The 20,548-nt window shown below is 37.3% G+C and overlaps 2 protein-coding genes across 2 annotated transcripts; both read left to right on the top strand.

Annotated features, from left to right (window-relative positions):
• On the top strand, positions 1–4,329 carry RB195_021697 (uncharacterized protein; the record flags this gene model as incomplete). Its single annotated transcript, XM_064208566.1, has 12 exons — positions 1–145; positions 206–298; positions 357–453; positions 942–1,038; positions 1,348–1,497; positions 1,563–1,675; positions 1,761–1,837; positions 3,317–3,438; positions 3,513–3,596; positions 3,660–3,725; positions 3,795–3,895; positions 4,227–4,329. 12 exons carry the CDS (start codon positions 1–3, stop codon positions 4,327–4,329), a joined length of 1,248 nt encoding a protein of 415 aa, XP_064064447.1.
• Positions 4,330–11,045: 6,716 nt separating this feature from the next.
• Positions 11,046–13,691, top strand: RB195_021698 (uncharacterized protein; the record flags this gene model as incomplete). The annotated part of the gene is made up of 11 exons (XM_064208567.1): positions 11,046–11,104; positions 11,168–11,309; positions 11,367–11,504; positions 11,571–11,675; positions 11,867–11,947; positions 12,032–12,124; positions 12,184–12,291; positions 12,607–12,765; positions 12,836–12,976; positions 13,465–13,531; positions 13,588–13,691. 11 exons carry the CDS (start codon positions 11,046–11,048, stop codon positions 13,689–13,691), a joined length of 1,197 nt encoding a protein of 398 aa, XP_064064448.1.
• Positions 13,692–20,548: the final 6,857 nt, after the last annotated feature.

Here is a 20,548-nt window from a genome sequence, read left to right on the forward strand (position 1 = left end):
ATGCCATACCCTACATTCAACAACATGGAAGAAGATCCAGAAGAGATCGCTGAGCGTGAGATGGAGAAGAAAATTGCTGAACTTGGTCTGACGAATACGAAAATTGCATCCAAGAAGAAGCTCCCATCTGCACCTCAGCCTTCTCGTCAGTCGCACTTTTCGGACCCATTCATTGATTTAAAAATGAAATTTTTTAATATTTCAGCTGTTAGACCAGTTGCGAAGAACCCAAAGGAGGCGAAAGCTATTCGTAAGAAGAGGAACCGTGGTGTAAGTGGCTCGTCTATTAAAAAAGATGGTTAGTTTGCTTAGTTCCTCATTCGATCCATTCCTTATCACAGTTTTTTTTTCTTTAGGTGGTCGCTTCGAGTTTGGACTCGATTACGATTTTGAGGATGACTTCGAGGAAGTGACTGATGAAACAGAAACGCTTGAAGAGTACCACCATCCTTGGTTTGTTAGCTATATTTATTCAGATTAACGTGGTTTCTCTTGAGAAAGTTTTTATTATTTTTGTTGACGGATCGCTGGAAGTGGCGAGAATTGCTTTCAATTATTTCAAGGTTGCGAGTGAATAACCACTGTTTGAAATCTGCTCCGCGCCAAGAATTCCGATAGTGTTAACGTATTCGTGTAAGAAAAGTTATCCACAGACGTTCCATAAGCAGTTCCTAACCAGAAAAAGTGCTCTTCAACACGGTATTTACTGTATATATTTTATTTTGCTGAGCATTGGACGGGTTTACTTTTCTTTTCATGAAACTATGAGAAGAATTGTCAAGTTTTGATCAATTGATCATTGAGTATGTTGAACTATTAGCTAAAACTACTTAATTGCTGTGAAAATATGTCATAGGATCAAACGTCTAGCTCTGTTACTTTCATGATTCACGTTTGAAGTAAATACTGTTTTTTTTTTAAAGTTGAACTTATTCTTTTAGTGGTTCTTATACCTCAAGATCAATGGGTTTCGGATCGATGGAATCGGATAGTGAGGCGAGTAACGATTCTCCTAATGCTAAAGCAAACGGTGATCAGGTTTGTACCAGCACACTTTACTTTTATAGTTGGGTCAAAACGACGTGAACGGTTGCGTAAGCGGCTGCGCTCGAAGCGATGCGGCAGACACAGCGGTTGCAATCGAGGCAGGACCATGGCGACAGACACCTTACGCAACTGTCCGTGCTTCATATCGTTTTGACCCAACGTCTATACGTCACTGCATTTCGAAAAATTCAAACCACTGTCGGCTGTCAGATTTCTCGCGTATCCCTTTAAGTCAGAGTTAATGCTAATCTTTTTAATTGCAGAGAATACCGCGATAAGATCTCTTATTCTCCTTTTTAGGTGCTTCGCGTTCGAGATGTGATCCTCGAAGCAATATCTCCCGACGATGACGGTTTTAGTGAGGATTCGTTGGCAAATTTGCTCGCTGAGGAATATGATGAAACTGGTCGCGTTAAGCTCCTCCATGATGCACTCTCTGCAATTTGCAATGTACTTCACTGTTACTGTAATGTACTTTTGAAGTTGAATGTGATTAAACATTCGTATTTCTGAAGAAGGACGAAATCGTTGCGGATCCGAAGTATGAATATCGTGTTGTGAGCATGATTGCGAGGTTAATTCATCAGGGTCTGTTGAAAGGTGCTAGCGTTGTCAACTATGTTGAACAGTAAGTTTTATTCTTGTTTGTTTTTTCTCTTCAATCAGTTTTCATTCATTCTTATGATTCGATGTAATTCTGCTATCTTTTGCAGCGTGCGAAATCGTGATCATGGTATGCGACTTCTGGAAGCATCCACCATGGTCCCGTCGAAGGGCAAGGATGATTCATGTGAGATTCATGTTTTTCAATTGCTTTTCTTATATGTCGTATTCTTATGGTATCGTAGTTCTTCACCAGATGTACGTGCTTATTCTTCTCTGTGTTGGATTTAGTAGAGAATAGATAATAATTCTCAGGAGTAATGTTTCGCGCATTTGATCTCTTCGCAACATTTTGTTGTCTGCTCCGAAGTCAAAGTAGTCCAATTTAAAACTTCAGTTATGTAATGTATGCGTAATTCTTTCATTGAACTATTTACTAGTCGCTTATAATTTATCATGTTTGGCTGATGTCCAGGCGAATTAACATGTTAATGAAGAGCAATACTTCCCGGAAGAGTAATTCCGGACAGATTTTCGTTGAAATTCCCTTTATTTTGGTTCCTTCATCTCATCCCTCATCCGCTGTGTATTCGATTCATTTGTGAGTTGGGAAATTCAACATACAACATAAGAATGAGGGAGTCACCGTCACCTATTTCTGGAACCGGGACAAGGCTTGAAAGGATATCCGGGCGATCTCTCAAATACAACCATCCCATTTTGCTGTGAAGAAGTGTCGTACAAAAACGAAGATGGTTTGAGAATGTGAGATATTGCATTCTCTCTATGGCAACTCGTTTCAAAATTCCTTAGTTTCAGTAGTGAAGAACAAAGAGAGAGTATTCCACGTTACATGCTCATCTCAGCCACAGCTTCAAACATCCACACATCTAATTTCTCCTTGCAATAAATGCGTGGTCGATTGCATACATAAAGAAGTGCCGAACGATGTGAATATTTATGAACTTAGGATGTGTGAAATGTGCCCACTCGCTAGGAGAGCGAATCCAGAATGTAAAGATCTTAATATTCGTTTCGTTTAACTAAATCTTGCCTCCCTCTTAAATTTGTAACAGTTCAAGTACTAGTACTCTATGTATAGTAAAGTCAAAACGACATGAAGCACGACGCAGTTGCGTAAGCGGTTGCGCTCGAAGCGGTGCTGTAGAGCGTAGCGGTTAGGGCCGAGTATGGATCTCTGCCACCACTGTTCATCGCTGCACATAGCGATGGTCCCACCTCGATTCCAACCACTCACGCAACTGCACCGCGCTTCATGTCGTTTCGACCAAGTGTAAATGTAAGTTTGTCAAGTTCGTGTCTAACGGGATTCTTCCCGCTTCAGGTCATTGTTAATGGAATTTTTTTGAGGTCTAACGAATCTCGATCAAATTTTATGTAGTTATTACCTAATGTAGGGCGGTGTAGCGCAGTCGCTAAGAGGTTCCACACTGGATGAACCACGATCGATCGGAGGTTCCATTCCGCCCTAGCGCCAACAAAGCTTTTCATACCTCCCCGGGGTCGATAAATTGGTACCAGATTCGTCTGGGAGGATGAAGTAACATTTTGTACGTAAGTACTAAAAAAACAAACAAGGAATGCACGGAAGAAGATCCTACTGGCTATATTTTTCCTTCAAATCAACATTCCAATTTCATTGCAGTGCTTTTGACCCAAGTGGAGAAACTTGCAAAAGAACTTGCAACTGAGTACGACACTAAAGAAGTGGCGGAAGATCTGTCCGGCCGTAACGTTCCCTTCTATCATGCGAATTTCGTGTATCAGGTAACAGTTAGAGGAATTTTTCGAGGTAAAAAATCCAAAGAATTTGCATTAAACTATTAATTGGTTTCTTTTAGGTGTGCTTAGAAGCAATCTCATCAATGAATATGGATGTTATCTATTTTGCAACCAAAGCTCTCAAAGATCTCCTTGATCATCGTGTAAGTGTAGTTTTTTTTTTTTTAAATGTTTAATATCGCCTTTCAGCCGTTGCGATTTTTCAGACGCTTGAACAGTGGTCCGTTAACATAGGTGTTGAGCGTTTTTTCAAGAATATTCCAATGGTCGAGGTTTGTGATGTTCTCTTTTCTTGTGTCTTCAGTAAAAACTTTTTTTATTGTTTTTATATTACATTAAAGATGGATTTGCCTGGGGCTACTTCACTTGCTACGATGCTCATGAGTTATGCTGCGAATGACGTTCAGATTATTGATGAGTCTGTTGCGATCTTGTGTCCGAAGTAAGTTTATTTTGCGTTGGATTTTTTTTCCACTTTCTTCATGAATTCATTAGAATCGGTGTTCCTGCCGAAGGGAAGAAGTTGTGCTCGAAGGACATGCCTAAAAGTAGAACAATTGTCTGTTCCTTAACTTGATGTCGCAGCTGTTCGCTCACATGAAGAGCATTATACAGCTTTTTTCGAATAGAACCATCTTACAAAACGTTTTCGGTGGATTTTACGAAGCCGCTAATTTGACACTTTCTAAAACCACCTTATGAATTGCCTCGGTTTCAACCTAATTTTTCTTTAATGCCGTGAATTTCGTGAATTTATAATTTATAAATTGCAGACCTACTCGTTTCGTCAAAGCGGGTCCACAGGGGAAACTTTCTGTTGTTGAGAACAATAAGGAAGAATGTAACGAAATGAACTACTTTTCTATGGAACAGTAGAAGCCTCGTAATTGTAAATAGTCAAAGTGCCATTTATATCTTATTTTAAACATCGTCTCGATATACGTTTTATTGTGGATTTTTGTTTGATAGGAAACCAAGTTTTTTTTTTGTGTTCCTTTTCTCCTGATCCTAATAGAATTATACTTTTTGGGAAGTTTTAGTGGGGTCTGGCCTCGCACGAGTAGTTCTTTGAGATTACACTTTAAAGAATGTAAAGTTAGCAGCGGTTTTTAAGAATGGTGTTGCATTTATTTCTATAGTAATAGCTTTTTTTTGTGATTTTTTTAAAAACTTCTCTTTTGTTCGTGTTTTGAACGAGGTTTTTGAAAAGCAGTTTAGTAGAGTATTTCAACGAACTTCTCGTCTCATCGCTTTTCTACAAAAAGTGACGGAAACTGTTGATTTGTCTTTTTCATCGCAGCTCACAATACAACGAGACTCCACCGATCCTTTGAATGGAGGTGAGGTTGGAGGATATGTGTAATCTCATAGTTCATCGTACGATACGTGTACATGATTATCTCGGCCTCCTGTCCTCCTCTTTTTCGTTTCTTTCGCTATCTTTATTATTGTATATCTTTCTTTTTCTCTCTCCTCTTTTCTCTCTTTTTCTCTGAGCAATTCAGGCATTCTTTATTCTTCCACACATTCCCAATAATCTTACCTAACAATCGTATCTTGTTCGCGTATTTGCTCTTTTTTATTGGGTCATCCCATAAATAATGTGGTTTGTTCGATTGGATTAGTTAAGGTCTGGGGAGGATTTAGAAAAACAGGCATAGAACGTTTATCACGCAGATGGAAGAGGCTCGTTGAATATCAACGAAACTGTGTTTTAGGTTTAAAAAAGATTTTTTTTATCTATGTTTTCAAAAAGAAAAAAAAAGAGGAAACCGCATTATCTAAGGGATGAACTAATACTTGCGTTTTCTCACATGTCCTCGGTTTTTTTTTTTTTGGTTTTAACGTGTGCAAATGTTTGTTTTATCCGTTCCTTGTAAATTCTGTATGATTTGTTTTACGCACAGAATGTTTTGTTGTCATCAGAACGAAGTGTGCATTGAAAGATATTTTATAGTATAAATTTTTTCCGAGGATATTCTCCATCTGCATTCCGTATTATAATCATTTGTGAACATCACATTTTCATAGTGTTCTTAGTATGAAATTATTCTCTGATTAGATTAGTTTAAAATCATATTCAGCAAAACTATTATTAGCGAAGGAGCGAATTATTTCCTCTGAGCTTATACAATGCGGTGCAAAATCTTAGGTCGACCACTGATTTTCCTAATAGGAGCCTAGAAACAGATTACCAGAGCCAGGCAATATCACCACCGTATTTCTCTCCTGGGAAAATCACTACACAAGTAACCTTGGCAGGATACCTGATCAACGCAGGATGCCACGAACTTTATTGAAAAATAGGTCGGTGCGAGATCTTAGATCAACCTGAGAATTTCCCATGACCATGGTTTTCCCATGCAAAGTTGGGTATGAATAATCCGGTAAAAATTGTCTGTTCTAATGCCTAGGGCAACCAAGCTTTCTGCTTACGAACAAGCTCAAGTCGATACCCTTCATGAGACCTTACAAATAGGAAGATCGCGGCTCAACTGGGGAGATCTCACACCTCCATCAACCATTATCTGAAGAACACAAAAGCCTACAAAGAGAAAATCACTACCGGACATCCAAGAAAGTTATCTAGAAGGGATGAAAGTCGCCTGGTCCGGATGGCTTCCAACAGCAGCGAGTTTGCGAACATACTCAGGCATCTTCTTGATCTGCCTTTATCGAAATGGACAGTACCACGCAACGTGAAGCGCTGTCCTCACATTGTTAATCAAAACAATTTAAATTATAAAACGTGCACCTCGTTTGTGTTTTTGTGTGATCGCCATAGGGCTGCCAGGCTTAAAGGCAGCATGCCACGAATCTGTGGTGGATTGCAGGTGGAGTAATCGTATACGGAGTCGTAGATTATGGAGACGGGGGTAATTCCGCTCCCTGCATCACCGCAAACAGCGGCCTCCAGAATGCTGTTTTGTACGTCGCCATCTATTGCAACGCTCCACCCCTTGCGCCGCCTCCGCCCTGCGATTCGCCGAAAATCAATTCGGACTGCCCCGATAGGCAGAAAGGGACGCTACGCGTGCAAGGGTGGCGCGGTGCAATAGAAAGCATCGTACAAAACAGCATTCAGGGCCCGGCTGCTTGCAGTGATTTAGGGAGAGTTGAGCTTAACCACCCCGGTCTCCATAATCTACGACCCCGTATACGGATACTACACCTGAAATCTGTACCACCCCAGATTCGCGGTATGCTGCCTTCATGTTCACTCGCGCACACATGAGCACGAATTAGGAAAAGGTGAGATACTCTTGCAGCTAATCTGCCACGCAATCAAAAGTACTTATCTGACTTTCAGGTGGTGTTCTCCGACAGAAACAAATCGAACCTCGATGAGGTCAACGGCTACAGACACTAATGGAGAGTCTGAGGAAAGAGGAATGAGTGTTTTCAAGGCGTAGCCCTGGTGGTGGAAGTCCCATGGTCAGGGCCTCGTCTTCCGGATACGGAACTGTTGCGTTTGAGTTGGTCTCGTGTAAGATGAACAGCGAAGACTATCAGAAAGTGCTTGAAGATCATTTACTGCCATATTTCACAAGATTTCGTAGGCGTAACCTAGTTTTGAACAAGATAAGCATTCGCACACCTGCTAAAGTCCACTACAGATTAGCTTAATGCGAAAGGAATCAAATTTCTGGAATGGTCAAGTGGTTCCCCAGATTCTAACCCAATACAGAACTTATGAGGTTACCTCGTACATAAGGTGTATATGGCAGAACCCCTTACTCCTTGACTTTTGATCTGAAGGCTGACATACCTGATGTATGGATAATGTAGAATAAGTTTTTAGTGATATCCTTATCAAAAGTATGCCAAATATAATTTTTTGTTGTCTACAACAGAGGCGATTTAACAAAGTACTGATCCTGCTCTTTAGATCCAATTTTTGTAATAAATCACTGTTTTTATGAAGTGGACCTAAGATTTTGCACCGCAGTGTATTGTACTTGTATTCCATGCGCGCGGATCGATAATAGCTATAGAGGTGCTATTTTGTTGGTTTGTAACTGTAAACCAACCCTATAGAAGCTATAAATTTAATGATTTTGTCCTTTACGTATGCAGAGCTCGCATCCAAAATATTTGTTGTATGAACAGCGCAAATGAAGCTACTGGTGCCTTCCGTTTTCAATCGGAAAATTATTTGGTTAATTTCCCCAGCAAGCTGGGCACAATGGTATTTCGTTGCGGGAGCAAACCGCGTATCAACTGAACATCTAAGGTGCTGGAGCAGTTGAATACGTATATAATCGGATCAAAACGAACTGAACTCTGATGCAGTTGTGTGAACGGTTGAGATTGGAGTGGGACCATAAAGGATAAGAAGGATAAAGTCACTGGCGTATCGATCCACTTGGGATGCGTCAACGCGTTTTACTGGAATTCGTAATCGATGAGGCTTTGGAACGCGTGTTGGCCTATACAATGACTTGCGGGGCCAGCCGATGTCAGTGCTTTTGTCCTTCCTGACAAGTCTGGTACCAATTTATCGACCCCGGAGGAATGAACGGCTTGGTTTGCACTAGGGCGGTTTCGAACCTTCAACCGTGTGGCTACAACGGACCTCTAACCTACTGCGCCACATCCGCCCATGGAGTGGTACCATAGTTATCTTAATTCGGTCTTGCTGGGTGAATGGTCCCAACGAGGGTACCGCCTGGATTGCAACTGCAACGGCTTCATTGCGCTGCATCGAGCACAGCCGCATACGCAGGGGTTGGATCTTTGCGATCCGACCACGGAACCTCGTAGCTTGAGCCGTAAGCAGATTTCTTATTTTTTAGCAATAAATCAAACCACTCCATTTGTCCATCGGGATACATTTATCCAGTTGGATAAGTCGTATTGGGTGCGGGATCAGACGTCCATGTATATTTTGTGCGTCCATGCATATTCTGTTTCCATCCGACTTGAGTACCGAAGAAGTGGGTGATCTTCAGCAGGAAGTAACTCTTTATAAACGATAAAGTGTCTGGCTTTAATCAATCCGCTCGGGATGCGCCCCTACGTCATCGCTCAAATTGAGAATCGTTTGAGATTCACGAACGTGTAACTGGCCTATACAATGACTTGTGGGGCTAGCCAATGTGTGAAGTCAGCGCTTCCATCCTCCGAAAAAAAAGTCTGGTACCAATTTATCACGCCCTGAGGGATGATAGGCTTGGTGAGCGCTACGGCGGATTCAAACCTCCGATCGATCGCGCAGGTAGCGGAACTTCTAGCCGACTGCGCTACACCGCCCTGTAACTCTTTACAATTGACATTTTTAGAAGTTTTTTTTTTCGCTATTTTCCTTTATCATGAAAAATGTGAGGCGGTGCCAAAAGATCAGCGTATTAAGCGAGAACTGACCCTTTCGATTATACTTCTGGAGAAGATCCCTGATCACAGATATCATTCCCCTTGTTTTTTGCAGATTAATCTTTGTTTTTTTCTACGTAAGAGATTCTCGGAAGCACTTCAAGTGTCGAGAGAAGCATTTATAATTGAGTTGAAGCCGTATTTCTATCTCATAGAACTGGACACTTCAGTCCAATTTTTTGGCTATAAACTACGACTTGGTTTCAAACGATTGATAGTGAAAAGTTGAACAATTGAGTTTATTTTTTATCGTATTATATGTTATATTAGTAGTAGTTGTTTTTGTGATTAACTGTATATAATTTTAATTAATTAGAATTATTTTATTTATTTATTTTAATTAGAGAACTAATTTAATTCAGATGGCGTTTCTTTAAAAAATATTTGATTAAGCGCTATAAAATTAAGAAGCTAACTTAAATTCTGAAATTTTGATTTTACTGTGGCGAATTGTGATTGTCGTATCAATAATGATCAAAGTAACTGAAGATGCTGTCCGAATTTGTTCGAATTTGATATGTTGTTCCTTAGAAGAAGCATTCGAAGATTTTTTTCCTCGGTTTTTTATGTTTAATTCTTCGAATTAGTTATTTTGGCTTCGGGACGACGTTTGCAAGTATCACAGCGAATACACGGAACACTGCTGACAAATCTAAGGATCGGAGCATCACTGGCATAAGTTTACCCAAATAAGAAATTCGTTGTGCTCATAGGGCTATCGAAATTGGCGGCATCAGGTGGATTCCATTATCCTTGCGTACTGAGCTTACTTGTTGGGTGATTTCACCAAAGTGGTTCATTTCACACGGTATCATTCTAATGCTGCGGGTGTAATGAGTTCTATCGTTGTGTAAAATGATGTCTCGTGCTCGGAAGGCCTCCGATTCTTCGATTTGAATGTCATGGCTCCAGTTTTTATAGTGATATCAGCAATTTACATTTCGGATCCTGTCTACTAGCGGAAAGAAGTCAAGAAACGGGAGCTTCTACTAACGTCTCCTTCACCCATGGACATAGCTTTATCACAGCGATATATTCCAGGATAGAAGTAAGGGGGCAGTGACTACGCGCGCTGCCGACGAAGTCAAAGAGGTGGAACTTCAGCATGTTTTGCTTCAGGAATGAGGAATACTGACGGTTCTGGTCACACTCATTTCTTCAGTAAGCATCATGAATTCGTAAGAGTTACACCGTTTTCCAAAGCAATTAATATTGACGGAATTTTTTATTGAGCAAGCGAAATATTAGGGCAATTGTCAGAACAGGTTATGGATATTAAACTGTCGAGAATCTCAGTGTACGTTTGGGCCAAAATTTTTGGAGAGGAGAACAAAAAAGTAAGAAATGTGAAGCATCGATGCGATAGGAAGGAGCCGGACCCTGCTCAGGTGAAGGGGAACCACCTGATCGTGTGAAGCGTATGTGATGAGGAGAAGATCGGAACTTGGTGGTATCCTAAACTGGATCTCTTCCGAAAATGAAGAGAAAAAACATTTGTTTCGTTTGAACAAGGATTTTACCAAAAAAAAAAGAAAAAACTTGAAATCATTCGATCGCGACTTCGATCGACTTTTCAGCTTCTCTCTATGAGCACCTACACATTTCCCTTCAACATCACTCATTAGCGCCCCCCGTCAAAGAGTTAGTTTACTGTATGCCATCCATCGTATCCGTCATTTCCGTTCGAAAATTCGGGAAAATTCATTTCATACTAGTGGAGTACCACCTTTCTTTCTCAAATTTCCATTTCAGTCGCAATTTGTGCTCCATTTGATCACTGAAAGAGGTTCTGAGATAGTTTGATGATAACACAAATTTTTACATCTTTCTTTTACGATAGTGGAATAAAAAAATACTGTTTCTAATAATCGAAAAATACCATCTCAGAAGAAGATGATGTGCAAAATATTTGCGAAAATTCGCTTTTCTTCTGAAATAAAAATTTAGGAGAGATTAGTTGGTATTTTTCTTTGATCCATCATCGTCATCGCGACCGGAGGACATCCTACGAGTTTTAATTTAACGAATTTCTGGAATTTTCAGTGAAATGATTTCACCAATGTGATTTTTGAGTTTCGTTTCAGTTTCTGATCAAATCTTTAGTTAGATAGCTTGTTCGATGAGCTGGTAGTTTGGTCTGATAAGAGCGTACGTCAGGAGTTGATGATAGGCGATCCTATAAAAGGATAGTTGTAAATTGAAGTGGTGGCAGTGGCGTCATGACACATTTTCTGCTTCTCTTATTATCCGCATGCGTTGCTGTGGAATCGTTTTTGCGGTAAGTGATATATTTATTTTAATTATATAAAAAGAAATGTGAATAAATATTGTTCCGATTTAGTGTGCCTATGCACAAAACGACATATGAACGCAACGCATACAAAGTCTCTTCAATTGCTGAATATTTGAAACAGAAATACATTAAAGGTTATAAATTTGACTCAAACCTCGCCTATAACGAGGGTCTCTCTGATTACTCAAATGTGAGGTAATTTACTTAGAATATTTTATTGAGTTTCTCTTAATTAAATCTATTTCAGGCTCAATATTATGGAACAGTACAAATCGGAACCCCACCTCAAACATTCCAACTACTTTTTGACACTGGATCATCTAATCTATGGGTGCCGTGTAATACTTGCAAAGCTAGTGATCTTGCTTGCGATTTCCATACGAAGGTAATAATTTTTAAAAGCGTTTCTGATTTTTTCTGTTATACTTACTATAAATCTCCAATATTCTAGTTCAATTGCAAGAAGTCAAGCACATGTACAGAAACTAATCAACCATTTGAAATCCAATATGGTTCTGGATCGATGAAAGGAGTAGTCGATAACGACGTTGTTTGTGTAGGTGTTAGAAATTTTTAAGCAAAAATTAATGAAAAACAAAAGAAAAAGTATTCAAGTTGAAATAGAAAAAAATCCCCCTCAGAAATATCCATCTTTCTATTTAGGATATTTCTTCAAGTTTGAAATATTACAATGAAGTTGATCTATGCACCTAAATCCTTTCTTTTTTTTCAAATTTTTTTTTTCAGTTCGGATCCGACCACAAATGGTGCACGGATAAAACGCAAGGATTGGCTTGCGCCACCCAAGAACCAGGACTTGCCTTCGTTGTAAGTGGTATTGAAAAAATCAGCAAGCAGCTCCTAATTTTATAATAGTCTTTTTTCTTAATTTCTACTATCTCTCCTTTACAGGGCGCTAAATTCGACGGTATTCTCGGAATGGGATGGGATCGGATCTCCGTGAATAACATCCCTCAGCCGATGGATCAAATCTTCGCCAACAAAGTGTGTTTTGATCATAAATGGAGGAAAAAAATCTTCTAATATTTGCTTGATTCTTTCAGGCTTTGTGTGCAGAACCGGTGTTTGCATTCTGGCTGAACCGTGATTTGAATAACAATGCTGCTGGTGGTGAAATGACTCTTTGTGGAACTGATCCAGCTCACTACAAGGTTTCTCGTTTTACTGTTTACTTTAAAAAAAGAGGAAAGAAAGAAAGGTCAGAAGAAAATCTCACCGCCGTACCATACACTTTAATACTATAATAATAATAATAATAATAGTAATAATAATAATAATAATAATAATAATAATAATAATAATAATAATAATAACAGTAACAATAATAATAATAATAATAATAATAATAATAATAATAATAATAATAATAATAATAATAATAATAATAGTAATAATAATAATAATAATAATAATGATAATAATAATACCGTGATCTACCACCATAATATTCCCAACGTAATATTTAGGGATCTATCGCTTGGGAACCGCTAGTTTCTGAGGACTATTGGAGAATTAAACTCGGATCTGTAACCATCGATGGAACCACCTACACTAACGGACCAGTTGATTCTATCGTTGATACCGGTACTTCTCTACTCACTGGACCAACTGATGCAATTAAAAAGGTGTGAAGAGTTGTCCATCTCCTCCAGTCTTTTCTGGAAGCAAAAAACTGCTAAAACTCGAACAATACAGATCCAAAAGAAAATTGGAGCATTCGCAATTTTCAACGGTGAATATGAAATTGACTGTAAGCGTATTCCTCAACTTCCACCAATAACCTTCAACCTTGGTGGTCAGGACTTTGTTCTTCAAGGATCGGACTACATCCTTCAGGTGAGGAATATTTATATAAATTCACAGATAATGATTCTATGACCAGTTACAAAGGCTGTTAAGTTAAATCTTATGGGTTTCTCTGTGATTTCAACCTAACCCATACGATGACCGATTTCCTGGAATAATTCCCCTTTCAAGTTTTTGAAGCTAAACTTCTACCAGAAATGACGAATAGTTCACTTTTGGCACTCCTTCAAAACGAGCGGTTCTGAAGTTCCTGAAAAAAATTTTTCAAAAGAGACTTAAAACGAAAGTTATCATTTATAAATGATTTTTCACCCTCCATCTTTTTTGAGTTTGGATCTATTGGGCTGGTTGTTGTTTTCTTTCTTCGAAAATCGTTTCGTTAGAAAGAAATTCCAACAAAATAAAAAAACCTATTTCGCAAAAAAAGATTTTTTCCCAGTAGGCTAATTCTACTCGTATTTTTTAAAAGAGGAACCTGCTGAACTATGTGGACGAAATCAGCATAACAGCTTTTTTAGGTCGCTCAAAATGGTCAAACCACTTGTATCTCCGGATTTATGGGTCTCGACATCCCTGCACCGAACGGTATTCTACTTTATATTTTCTTCTTTCACTTTACTGGTGATATTTCTCACATTTAGGACCACTCTGGATTCTTGGAGATGTTTTCATTGGCAAATTCTATTCAGTTTTTGACAATGGAAATAAGCGAATTGGATTCGCTATTTCGGCTAACTCGAACTAATTTACAAAACAGATTGTAATGTATATTTTAATAAATAGTTGAAGTGTTAATGTGGAAGCAAAAAAATCGTCTGAAAAGGTAAGAAAAAGAAAAATTTGTTTGCCTTTTTGGTAATAGGTAGATATGAACAGTCAAGGAATGTTACGGAACAATGCCATGCAATTTCTGGAAGAAACTTGAATTTTGGCTATTTACAGACACTTATTCATTCGATCTTCGGACATCAAATGCGTATGTACTTAAATAAACGAATAAAGAAATGGAAATAAATATGGAAAAGAAAATGTAAAACTATGAGTATGAAAAGTATAGAAGTGTGAAATTAAAGGTGCAAAAAACTGAATTAATAACTTTCTTTTAATTTGTTAAGTTTTCAAAAAAGGTAAAGTATGAAAACTCAAAAAACTCAAACATAAACAAGAAAAGTAATGGCAGTGCGCTAGTGTTTTATTCCATTCCTCGATGAAGGCACTGAACAATTTATTCTGGTATTTATTCCACGAAAAAAAAACATAAGAAAGACCTCTGAAGGAATATTTTAGAGTTGCCCTGATTAATAACGAATTATTTCCGTGAAATTTTCGTAATATTTTTTTGAGAATTCAGCTTAACACTTATATGCAAACTCATTTGTTTGGTAAGCATGTACTATGGAACATGGATTTAAAAATGTATATATACAAATATAAATTCAATTATTACACACGATATGCGCATAGGAGATGTAAATATAAAATACATCTGAGATAAAAATGTAGAGGTAAGGCAAAGTTGAATTTAAAAAAAGCGTCTGAAAGTGGAGTAAATTGTAAAAAAAAATACATGTGCAAACTGGTGAACTATGTTTAAAGGCAGAATTAGGAAAAAAAAGTTTAAAACAATGTTTTTCTTTACTACTACTACTTTATTGTATTTGCATACAGATCACACTTGGAAGATGACATATCCTGAGAAATAACATAGAATTCTGCATATGACGCACTTAAACAGTTTTTCTTTCCGCTGAACAACATCTTTCCCAAAGCTATTTATGAATAAAAACCGTATATAGATGAGATAAAGACAAACAAAGGGACCATTAAAATACACATATCGTGCATAGACCATATTTTTGAAATCTATTTTTTTGTAAAATTCGTGATATGATAAGAAATAAGAACAACCGCTAAATCTTTTGTGTATTCTCACCTCATCCGTGATAATTTTTAAATCAATTTTTGGCACATAGCATACCCAGTAAAGCTTTTTCTAATTTAATTGTATCTACCTGTAGATTTCTTCCTAATTGCCGTAAAAAATGGCCCAGAAGATGCAGCGCGTGAACAAGGCTGGCGCGCTCCAATCGAACTCGTTGAAGAAAATTGTGCGCCGGAACGCGCAAAGCCATAGCTTCCGGGCTGTTTTTTACGGCAATAAGGAAGAAATTGATGGAATCACCCTTCTTTCTATAATCTATCTACGATCCCGTATACGAATACTCCAACTGAAATCCGTACGACTTCAGATTCGAGGGATGATGCCTTTAAGATAGGAATAAAACCATTGTAAACACTAAAAAGGTTATAATTAATCACTTTATCAATGAAATAATCCAAGAAGAAGGATGAATCGAACAAAGCACCAACACGTCCGGATCAACCTGTCAGAAATTGGGAGGAAAATGAAGCAAAATATAGTGTAAACAGAATAATTATGTAATATTTCCCTACAACATCCGGCTAATCTCCCACTGATCGAATCCTTCGTACACAAAACGACAAAGTGTCTTTGAGAACGAATCAGATCAAAGAGAAATTCGTGCGACAAAGAAAGAAATCCAGCTGTGCAACTCAAATATATCCACTAATGTGGAATAATTTTAGGAAAACGCTATTGAATTCTCCTTCGCCCTATTTCATTCCCGTAGGGAACAACTACACAGTTCGCCACCATTTTCCACTTAAAGGCATCACACCACGAATCTGAGGTGGCACGTATTTCAGGTGGAGTACGGGCATATGGGATCGTGGATTATGTAGAGAAAGGTGATTCCATCAATTTCTTCCTAATTGCCGTAGAAAACGGCCCGGAAGATACTGTTTCGAGCGTTCTGGCGCACTATTTCCTACAAAGAGTTCGACTGGAGCGCGCCAGCCTTGTGCATGCGCCACATCTTCCGGGCCGTTTTTTTACGGCAATTAGGAAGAAATGGATGGAATCACCCCTCTCTCCATAATCTACTATGCCGTATACGAAAACTCCACCTATAATTCCGTACCACCTCAGATTCGTGGGGTGATGCTTTTAAAGATAAGGTAAGGACAAGCTGGAGAGAGATAGGAAAAAATGAGAAAAAATATGTGCAAATGAGGAAATCCTCACTAGTAAAATGTAAAATGAGCTTGAAACGGTAAAGTTTCTCGAGGGAAGAACTCAATGAAAGACAAAGTTAACCTTTATTGATATCATTAATGGGACCAAAGCTAAGAATATCCACAAAATTCAAAAACCGAATCTTAGGATCTTTAACTAAAAATCCCATTGTGCTTCATTTTAAAGATATTTTTGTGAAATCACTTTCTAAGTTCTGCAAGTATCTTGTAGATGTTCTAAATATGACAAATGGTTTATTTTAAAAAATGATCTACTCAACAGTTCAACTATCCGGCCAGCAACTACACTTAATCGAGAAGTTGATGCATTTAGTCATAGGTTAGCTTAATTTAAAGTTCTTTCTGAGGCAAATTACAAGGAGAACAACAAAATGATTGCAAGGTCAAAATATTGTCCAAAAATGGACTGGTGGTATCTCCAAAGAACTAGAAAAGGAAAGAAGCTAAGAAAAAAGTGTGCATTCACCACTTAGAAACAAATTAAAATAGATAGCTGCAAAAATTAAAATAATAATTTTTCCTATCATAATGTCCTTTGCAGTAATGGCTCATTGGGAATTTTTAGGAAGATTCGTTCAAAATCGAATAATCATAAGTATAATATAATATATAATAACCAAATAGCAGTTATTCTTCGGATTCAATCTACACACGGTATGGAACGCATTTTGATGTTTTTTATTATTATTTATCAATTTCAGTTATTTTTCAACATTCAGATGAGATAGTTAAGCGTTCAGGACGGAAAGAATAAGAGAGAGGAAAATAAACATGCTTTCGGATAGCAGAATAATTATAAAAGAAACGAAATAAATTAGAAATTACATTAAGAAGGAAGTTGTCAACAAAGAATAAACAGAAATGCGAAAAATATAAATGAATTCGTTTTTTAAACAAATATTGAATGTTTTTTTTTTCCATGAAAGATAGTGATGCATGATGAGAACATCCACGATTTGTACCGATCATATTTATATTTATGGATTCATGTAGTTCGAATGATTCATAACGCAATTTTCTTATAGTGTCATGCAAAAAATGTGACTGTGATGTTGTCATATCGAGGAAAGGGGGAGGATGTGAATTCGTTTCCAACAACTCTACAGCTGCAAATATTTAATCATCAAGTTCTCTCTGGTGCTTAGTCATTCAAGGAAAATCATCCTTATCGCGCTTGGTTAACCAGATCTAAAAATATTGACTTTAATTTAATTATTTCAATTTCTTGATGGTTAGCTCAATTGTTCTTATCAAGAATATTTTACGAGTTTTTGATTTAAAGTTAAGAAAAAAACATTTTTAATAAACCTCGTAGTGCTCTTTTTTTCTGGGCTTGTTTTTTTTTGACAATGTTCTCTGTCTTAAAGGTAATCCTATTGTATGTTTATCAAAAGTTTAACGTCTTATAAACTGTTTGAATTTTTCACTAAGATCTTCTCATAAATCTGAAACCGCATATAATCGGGAAATCTTCATTAAAATTCTCTTTCATCATCTCATCTTTCGAATTTCCTCGAAATTCCTTATGACTTGCAAGATTATTCACGTGAGATTTTCAAATTAGACATTTTTTCTTCAAAAAAAAAAGAATCTTTCTGAAAGTAGAAGATTGAACCAGGATGAGGTTCCTATCTTTTTTGAACAGATTTAAACAAACAGAGCGCATGTCCGCTTCCATGTATAGGTCCGCGTATGGATAGGAAAATTAACGAGGTGGATTATTTGATAAATTAATTTTCTGCAATTTTAGTTAGTCACGCTTTATTTCATCATTTCCGAAAGTTGGAAGAAACTCTGCAATTGCATTTTTTTTTTTGCCTCTTTAACAATCCATAACTGATAACACCGTCATCAATGTGGCGCCAGAAATTTTTATCATCTTTTAGCAAAGGAATCGATTAAGGATACCCACGTACCGTTGCGGACACATCGCACAGACAGTGCACGTACAGTAGCAGCAGTAGCAGCAACTGTTCGAACAGTACTGGAGCTATTATTTTATAACGTCGATGACTTGATTCATTTATTATTATACACGAATTTCTTCTATACGTATACACCATACGTATACGATGATTCCATACATTCACCCTCCTATCCTCCCTATTAACTTAACGTCGAAGGTCCGTTCAATCTGTCATTTTTATTTGCATTAACCTCAAAGCACACACACACACTCACACTCACACTCACACTGACAGCAAATGCTGATTCAGTGGCGAACCGGATGATTTTCTATCTTTTCTCATTTTATCAATTAATTCCCTACTTTACACATCATTATGTGATTTTCTTAAAACTTATTACAGATATTTCCATAAACGTACGTAGGTCGCAAATTTCCGAATTTTACATTTCGCGCAAAATATTTTCCAATAGAAAAATTCCATAAAATCTATTCATCTTGAATAACATACTTTGCTCCCGCTGAAAATAAAACATTCAGCCTTGAACATTCGAAAATACGAATGAATCATTCATTTCTAATACGCTTTCCATCCTCAATCTGTCATACAGTTTTTGATAAAAATGAAATCACAAAGTGATTTCGCAATTTATATTTACTCTCTATACGAGACAAATCATTTCGAAGATGAATTAATCCATCTTCGAGGAGGACTCCATTGAAACCGCCTGGAATTCACATGCTACATAGCATTGCCTTTCGTGGAAACCAGTTTGATCACGTTTCCCTCACTCAACACGATTTTCTCTGGGAAACACGGCTAAGAAGGCATTTTGAGACCTGTTCAGACCTCGAATGTTTTGTTCGTGCAAAGTTCAGTAAACTTCGATCTCTGGCCACCAGCACAGGCTGAAAAAAATGACGATGTTTAGGTGAAAATTTTTCAATTTTATCGTTCCAGGTGTGTTGTTCCAGTTCAAATTCATTGCGATTTCTAAAATATCATTTTGTTTGAGGTTGATTTTAAAGGAATTGTACTATATATGTAGTTATGGAAAGAAAAGCAAACTGTGGATTTCTTCTCCAGAATTCAGAAATTTGAGTCTTACTTAACCTCGATTTCATTACTCATTTACTATCACGTCTTTTTCTACCTATCTTAAGTCTGGTTTTTTTTCTGGATGTCTTTCTCTTTATTTTTATTATTATTTTTATTATTACAAATGGATTTCGTGCTCTTCGTCGTAAAATTGCATTGTTCAAATTTGTTTCGGTTTTCTTGTACTCTTGTTCAATAACCTTAAAGAAAACGTTGTTCTTGGATCTTTTTGGTAGATGAGTAGGGTCCCGTGTCGATAAGGTTTCACTGCATCTACTCTGAGAGCATTTACCTTGGCTAGAAATGGTTTATTTAGTTTCTTAAGCATGGCATTTATCACTTCCTAAATTTCATATTTTAAAAACTCAGTGCAATTCGTAATCCAGTAGGGTTCTACATTCTAACGATTTTTTTTAGCCTGTAGAAAGATATTAGAACGGCAGCATTTACAAAACATTTAAAAGATTCTTGCTCTGGACCGGTTCAGTTACTGAAAAAGGAGACTTTCTGCTAAATCCTCTTGGTTTTTTTTCCCCGGTGATACATTGCGGAAAAATTAATGCCGTGAAATGTGAGGATTTGACCGTAATGGTGTGGGGTCACATTTGCCCACTTTGCTGCTCGACGCCAGATCAGTTCACTTTCAGAATGAGTCTAACCCTTCATTCATTAGAGATGGGAGTAGATGATCGATCTACCGAATTCTTCATAGTACATACATCGTAGTCTAAAATCCTAACCGATCTGAATTAATCCAGATTCGCAAGTCCTCATCCCATAACTTGTTCCAGCTTGGAATTGTTTTGAAATTTGGAGCTGGAGATTAATTAAAATGAAACTGGAATTATTTAAAATTTGACCGGAAATAATTTCCTATTATTTGAAAATGTAGATCAAGTAGAATTTTAAAGGATTGAGAATTTCAGCTCGAATTATGAAAGGGTGGAAGTATGTGTTTAGTCCGAACAGCTGTGACCTGCCTTAGATTTTTCCACGAAACAATCGTAGATCAATAAAGATTCTTTTTGGGATGGGGGAGGGGGCTGTATAGCAATAGGGTTCAACTGGAAAAATTTATCTGATCCATGCTATCTTTATCAGTTTTATGTCTTCAAGGTTATTTATATTAAACGATCGTTAAAGGATCGTTGTAAAAATTATTCTCTATTGAACGAGACATTATATCCTTCTTTTTCCTTTTTCTCCTTTTTTAAATATATTTTGAATATAAATGAACCAAAAAAATCAATGACAGTATAGCGAGAACGAATCGTGACTTTGATTGTTATGTTATTTTTTGAATGTTTTTGCAGATATCAACATTGTTGTCGCATTTTCCATCATAGTTCTATCGAATGAATTTTTTTTTCTTTCTCTCTCTGTTCACGTTTTTCATAGAACTAAACTGTGTATAGTATGAAAATATCTCAAATATATACTTATGCCTTTTTTTCAGAGTTTTTCTCTTCAATAACGCTGA

Source organism: Necator americanus, chromosome X (genome assembly GCF_031761385.1).
Source record: "Necator americanus strain Aroian chromosome X, whole genome shotgun sequence".
NCBI lineage: Eukaryota > Metazoa > Nematoda > Chromadorea > Rhabditida > Ancylostomatidae > Necator > Necator americanus.